Genomic DNA, 7,500 nt, shown 5'->3' on the forward strand with positions numbered 1-7,500 from the left:
AGCAAACCACATCCAGGCATGCCAACCCCCCGACAACACCAGCGGTTCTATAATGTTTACGGTAGGCATTGGACCCCTGCGCACCTATACTTTTTTTGCCGTGTATACATACATAGTGACATGGGCATAGTCCGTAAACTGATAATATATATATAAAAAATGTATGCTGTACAAGGCCAAGAATTAAGATGATCAAAAATAACATATCTGACATGAGGTCATGTTAAAAGTGCATAAAAGATTATTAGTGAATTGTCACTTACACATCTACAAATACTGATGTCAGGCCTGATGATAAAGACAATAGAATAGGTTTGGAGTGCAGTCTTGCCTTTTGCATTGTAATTAAGATTGTAATAATTTCCAAGATGGGAAGCCCACATTTTTTTTCTGGTTAATGCGAATATTATTTATGAAAGTGAAATACACTTTTGTTTAGTAAATTCTTACAGTTTGTATTATTGTCGGTTAATAGTAGTCGGTTTGATATTTTGTCCTGTAATTTTATGCGAAGCAAAACACAAATAAAAACACAACATCCCCCCACATATACAATATATATATATATATATATATATATATATATATATATATATATATATATATATATATATATATATTCTGAACCAGTAGCGGAAAATGAAACCGATGCATTTTATTCTTCTAGAACGTTAAAAGTCTAAAAGGCAATTGCACCAAAAAATATTATTAAGAAAAGTTGCAAATGCCAAAGGAGCTAGATACAGTGCTAGCAGCAATAAGTTGCAACTATAAGGAATAAGTAATTGTAGTTAACATGATTCCCTTAGATACTTATTTTCTTGACACAAATGCAGATCTTGTTCTCAGTAATCAAAAATGCTTGTGCGACCGCCAGTGGCATTGTAAACTTTGTTCCGGATTTTATATTCTCTGCTGAATATATTGCATTCGAGTAGCCACTGTAATTAATTTGATCTAAGGTGCTTTAGTTCAATTAAAAGTATTTTTCAGAACATAGAACATATTTTCGGGATTTATATATATACATATGTGTGTGTGTGTGTGTGTGTGTGTGTGTGTGCATGTATGTATGTATGTGTGTATATGTGTGTGTGTGTGTGTGTGTGTGTGTGTGTGTGTTTCACAGTCACGCTATACGTAAATGATTAACAGAAAACGTTGAAGCATTATAAAACTAATTTTAGTTTTTGAGACAGAGTTCACTCACATACCAATTTTAGTCGAAATGTTCCAAATTATTCTCTGTTACTCTGGCTATACTGATTGATCAGCTCATCCGGAATTTACCATGTGTAGCAAAGCATATGAATAAAGATATGTAACTGCTTATGCATTTCCTGTTAGGCTAAACAAAATGTAGATCCACGAGACGACGTAACTTTTCGCTGCATACCCTCGGAAGAAATGACAACCATCTCTGTGGTTTTGATTTAATCATAATATAGCAATCCTGTTCATATGTGTTTGTGTCTATACATACATACAGAAACAAACACACACACACAAGCATATATATATATATATATATATATATATATATATATATATATATATATATATATATATATATATATATATATATATATATATATATATATATATATAAGCACACATATGTGTATGTGTGTGTGTGTATTATATGTATATAATATATAATATATACAATCTGTCTATACATAATATATATTTACATATATTATATATATGTAAACACTATTTATCTGTATATTTATCTCTATATGTATATATATAAATATATAAACATAAATATAAATGTATGTACTATTTATCTTCACATTTATTTGTGTGTATGTATATATCATATATATATCATATATAAGCATATATACATAGATATAAATATATATTATTCATCTATTATTTCTTTATCTCTCTCTCTCTCTCTCTCTCTCTCTCTCTCTCTCTCTATATATATATATATATATATATATATATATATATATATATATATATATATATATATATATATATATATATATATATATATAATTATGTGGTGTAACTATCAGAATCTCTACGCTGGGACATAGACAATCAGCTGTTACCGTTTATGTTCAGTTTTATTAACAAAGTACAAATTTCAAGCTGAATAGTCTGTATTTATTATTTATGATTAATTTTAAAAAATGACAAGTAGATTGTAAACTCGTATCTTGTCAAGTAATCTTTCTCTATCTGTTTAACAACAGCAAAGGAAAGGCGTGTGAATAAGTGTGTGTGTATGTATATATATTTTTTTTCTTTCTTTCATTCTTTTTCTTTCTTTCTTTCTTTCTTTCTTTCTTTCTTTCTTTCACAGAAAAAAAATGTAAGGTGGAATTATATATTGCTTATCTGTATTCCTAATAGTTATTTGAGTAGATTCTTGAAATGAGCTTAGTATAGTAGTCTTACAATGTTTACATGTAAAATGTTTTAGCCTATCATGTTCCATATGCTCCTTTACCTGAATGTGGGTCGTTGGTTTTATCATTCACCAAGTATACTTATAACTACTTTTCATCACCCATTTCTTGGCATTTTAATTGGATATTCTTAATAAAAACCACGAATATATTAATTTTATTAATCATATTTTCTGATAACCAGAGATCATGTAAGCGTGTATTAAAATAAAGACTTTTGATTTAGAAGCATTTGCGGTGAACAATGCCGGGGCCGGATTCATCGTATTCCTCCTTGGTGATCCACATAGCCTGGAAGGTGGACAGAGAGGCCAGGATGGAACCACCGATCCACACGGAGTATTTACGCTCGGGAGGAGCAATGATCTTGATCTTGATAGTGGAAGGAGCAAGAGTTGTGATTTCCTTCTGCATACGGTCAGCGATACCAGGATACATGGTGGTACCTCCAGACAACACAATATTGGCGAACAGATCCTTCCTGATGTCAATGTCGCACCTCATGATTGAACTGTGGACGGTTTCCTGAACACCAGCAGATTCCATACCAAGGAAGGAAGGCTGGAACAGAGCCTCAGGGCAACGGAAACGCTCGTTACCGATAGTGATGACCTGACCGTCAGGAAGCTCGTAGGACTTGTCCAGGGAGGAAGAAGCAGCAGCGACGTTCATCTCACCTTCGAAATCAAGGGCGATGTAGCAAAGCTTCTCCTTGATGTCACGAACGATTTCACGTTCAGCGGTGGTGGTGAAGGAGTAGCCACGTTCAGTCATGATCTTCATCAGGTAGTTGGTAAGGTCACGACCAGCCAAGTCAACACGAAGGATAGCATGAGGAAGAGCGAAACCTTCATAAACGGGAACCATGTGGGTGACGCCATCACCAGAGTCGCAAACCTGACCAGTGGTACGACCAGAGGCGTACAGGGAAAGCACAGCCTGGATGGTCACGTACATGGCAGGAAGGCTGAAGGACTCAAACATGATCTGAGTCATCTTCTCACGGTTGGCCTTGGGGTTGAGGGGAGCCTCAGTGAGAAGTGTGGGAGACTCTTCAGGGGCAACACGGAGCTCATTGTAGAAGGTGTGGTACCAGATCTTCTCCATATCATCCCAGTTGGTGATGATACCGTGTTCAATGGGATACTTGAGAGTGAGGATACCACGCTTGCTCTGGGCCTCATCACCGACGTAGGCGTCCTTCTGACCCATACCGACCATCACACCCTGGTGACGGGCACGGCCGACGATGGAGGGGAAGACGGCACGAGGGGCGTCGTCTCCGGCGAAACCGGCCTTGACCATGCCGGAACCATTGTCGCACACGAGGGCACACGCGTCTTCCTCGTCACACATGGTTGTGATATCGGTGTGTTGTCAGAGGACTATCTGGTGAGAGAAATTAAATTAAGTTTAAGGTTCATAGATGATTACCCCCAACATTCTCATATTTTATCTGGGCGCAATTGCAGTATGTAAAATTGTATACATACTAGAAGTGTTACGCATACTTGCGCCTATGTACAGACATTCTACGAAACATAAGTGTGATTATATATCTATACATACATATCCAAGTGAAAGGGTCTACTTTGTATATGTGTGTATGTATGTATTTATATATATATATATATATATATATATATATATATATATATATATATATATATATACCATATGCATATGTATGTATATACATTAATATATGTATTTAAATATATAAATGTATATGTATCTATAAATATATGTGTGTGTAAATGTGTAGACACGTACACATTCAAATACTACAACGAAGGGAAGGAAAAGAAAACGCGTGTGTTTTCTTGTTCTTCCCATACGCACAAACACTCATATGTGTGTGTGTGTGTGTGTGCTGTATACACACTTAAATGTGTATGTGTATATAGATGTGCATGTTATGTGAATATATATGTATATATACATATATATGTATATATATGTTTGTGTGTATGTGTGTGTGTGTTCATGTGCATAGATATTTATACTGTGAGTGTATATATGTGTGTGTGCATGTATATATATATATATATATATATATATATATATATATATATATATATATATATATATATATATATATATATATATATATATATATAATGTATATATGTGTGTGTATGTGTGTGTGAATACATACATAATAAGACTTAAATATATATAATATATGCATACACATAGATTTCCAAATATATATATACCTATATATACATATATATATGTGTGGACTATATATATATATACATATACATGTGTATGTGCGTGTATATATACACACATATATATGTGTGTGTGTCTGTGTGTGTGTGTGTGTGTGTGTGTTTATATTTATACTTATGTTTATATATATATATATATATATATATATATATATATATATATATATTTTATATATATATGTGTGTGTGTGTGTGTGTGTGTGTGTGTGTGTGTGTGTGTGTGTGTGTGTGTGTGTGTAAATATGCATACAGATATATATATATAATATATTATATATATATATATATATATAAGTGTATGTATATATATATACTGTGTGTGTGTGTTTGTTTGTATGTGTGTGTTTATACAAAAGCTAGTATGTAAGCAGTATGTGTTTTTGTATCCAAGTACATTTGAGCTGTGTGTGTGTGCTTATTAGAATTCGTATCAGTAGTTCAAAATTCAATACAATATCGTTTCAGATTGATTCCTCTGTGTGATTTCTTCAAATAGGCAGTATAAGTACGTTCAGCCTATATCCTTTTAGCATCTATTGGTCTGACTGCCTTTCGGTAAGAAATAATGTTTATTGCAAATGCTTTTATTTGCTATTATTATCATTTTAGCCAGAGAACGTATGCTAGTTATTATACAATGTATAAGGATATTTTCATGCACAGTATAACCATAAGCAATATTCAGTGCCTCAGAGTCAACACATTTCCATTACGTTTTGTTTCTTTTAAGCCTCTTTCACATTGACATAAACCACGCGTACTTCTAGAGTCACATGAAAGCAAGTGATCTATAATCCATACTAAATATCCGCGCAATAGTAATCGGGGCTCAGCTACCTTCTTAATCCTACTCACAGCTTTTATTTTTCACCTTAACACACACTTGCACCTTTTCGCCGCACCTGAACCACGCTTTGTGTCACGTTGCACTTACCCGGGTTTGAGCCTTGACACGACTACCTGGTTGGAGGCAGGTGCACCCTTTTATACAGACTTACCGCGAACTAGCCCTACGCTAGAACCCAAGAATGCGACATCGAGCCAAGAGGGATGGCCATGATCCTTCGGAACGTCAGGGGAAAATGCGTAAAATTATTAGGGTTTGATGATCAATGCAAAGAAATTGAATGGTGATCATAATAATCATTCATATAATAGAGGAAGTAAGTCCACATATTCGCAAGATAATCATGGAGCGTGACAGGAGCCATATTAGGACAAGGTTAGGTAAAGACTAAGGTATCCGCAGGTGTGACTGCGCATACCAGTAGTAGTGCGGTAATACTCTTTATGAGACTTCCGGTCAGTTTTCTTAATTATGACCAAGAGTTGATGCGATTATGAGATGCAGATTCAGCATAAAAGGAGCCATTTGAATTATATCATCATCATCATTTTATCATTATTAAGATTAATATACTTAAATATGTCATGTGTGTGTGTGTGTATGTGTGTGTGTGTGTGTGTGTGTGTGTGTGTGTGTGTGTGTGTGTGTGTGTGTGTGTGTGTGTGTGTGTGTGCCTGTGTGTGTGTGAGAATGTGTCTGTGGGTTGTACAATAGATATGTTAGTCTTCTAGCTTTATAATCTTTCGCATATATGACTTTTGGGCCCGTAGTTGGATCACAGATAATCATATATATGCACACACATACATATATACATCACAGCATGATACTTAATTGTAGTTTTCATGTTGTGATGCTCATGGAGTGAGTACGTGGTAGGGTCCCCAGTTCCTTTCCACGGAGACCCTTAAATACGATCGCCCACATACACATACAAACCCATTAATCCCCTTATTAACAAATCTCTGCAGCCATAAATCCCCTAAAAAGCAAAACCTGAAACCCATTAATCCCACTTAAAAAAAATAAATGGCTGCACATCCGTCTCTCTTCAGCGCAACTCTAACCGGCGAACGAGACAAGTGGCCACGACTTGCCTCTAATTACGCGTCTCTGCCACATTCTCTTTCTTAAACCATTTCCCAAGACAAGATGCAAGGCGCTCTTGGGAAGAAAAAGTGTGTTTAAGAGTTTTCTTGTTTATTGCAGGTACGAATTCAACGCGTCCAAGTGTGCGACCAAGGAAAGCGTTTTTGTGTGTGCGTGTTTTATTTGTGTGTGCGTGTTATTATGGGTTAGTATGAGTATATTGGTGTTTGTGTTGTTCATTTGCATACTTGTACCCATACCCATATATGCATAAATACATATATAGTGTATATATGTGTTGTTTGTATGTTTGTTTGTGTACGTGTGCGTGCGTGGGCGTATGTATGTATGTGTGTGTGTATATATATGTCTATGTATATATATGTATGTGTAAATGTATATATATTATTCATATACATATACATGTATGTATGTATGTATGTATGTATATGTATACACACACATATAAACATGTGTGTATATGTATGTGTAGTTATATATATAAACACATACATACGTTAGGGTATGCACATGCATATATGAACACCATACATAAACATGTGTGTTCCTTTTTTACTATGCATATATATTTTTTTTTCTCTCACTCTCTCTTTCTTTTTTCTTTCTTTTTTCTTTTTCCTTTTTTTTAACAGACATGTTGTGCTAGTCTACTGTCAGACGGTTTTTGAAATTCCTGAAGTATGACGGACATCTAATAATCCTTCATTCTGCAAGTGCTATGCGCTTACACTTTTATATGCATATGTATATATACATATATATATATGTATGAATGTAAGTATGTATGCATGTGTGTGTATGGGTGCATACATGTGAACGTGTACAGACATATAAGTATAATTAAAAAGATATGTGTGCATGCAACTAGATATATAGA

The 7,500-nt window shown here is 34.5% G+C and overlaps 1 protein-coding gene across 1 annotated transcript; it reads right to left on the reverse strand.

Annotated features, from left to right (window-relative positions):
- Positions 1-2,573: 2,573 nt before the first annotated feature.
- On the reverse strand, positions 2,574-5,641 carry LOC119597681 (actin-like). The gene is made up of 2 exons (XM_037947286.1): positions 5,601-5,641; positions 2,574-3,818 (listed from the first exon to the last, which is right to left on the reverse strand). Exon 2 carries the CDS (start codon positions 3,783-3,785, stop codon positions 2,652-2,654), a length of 1,134 nt encoding a protein of 377 aa, XP_037803214.1. The 5' UTR covers positions 3,786-3,818; positions 5,601-5,641; the 3' UTR covers positions 2,574-2,651.
- Between the last annotated feature and the right edge of the window lie 1,859 nt (positions 5,642-7,500).

This window comes from Penaeus monodon, chromosome 39 (assembly GCF_015228065.2).
Source record: "Penaeus monodon isolate SGIC_2016 chromosome 39, NSTDA_Pmon_1, whole genome shotgun sequence".
NCBI lineage: Eukaryota > Metazoa > Arthropoda > Malacostraca > Decapoda > Penaeidae > Penaeus > Penaeus monodon.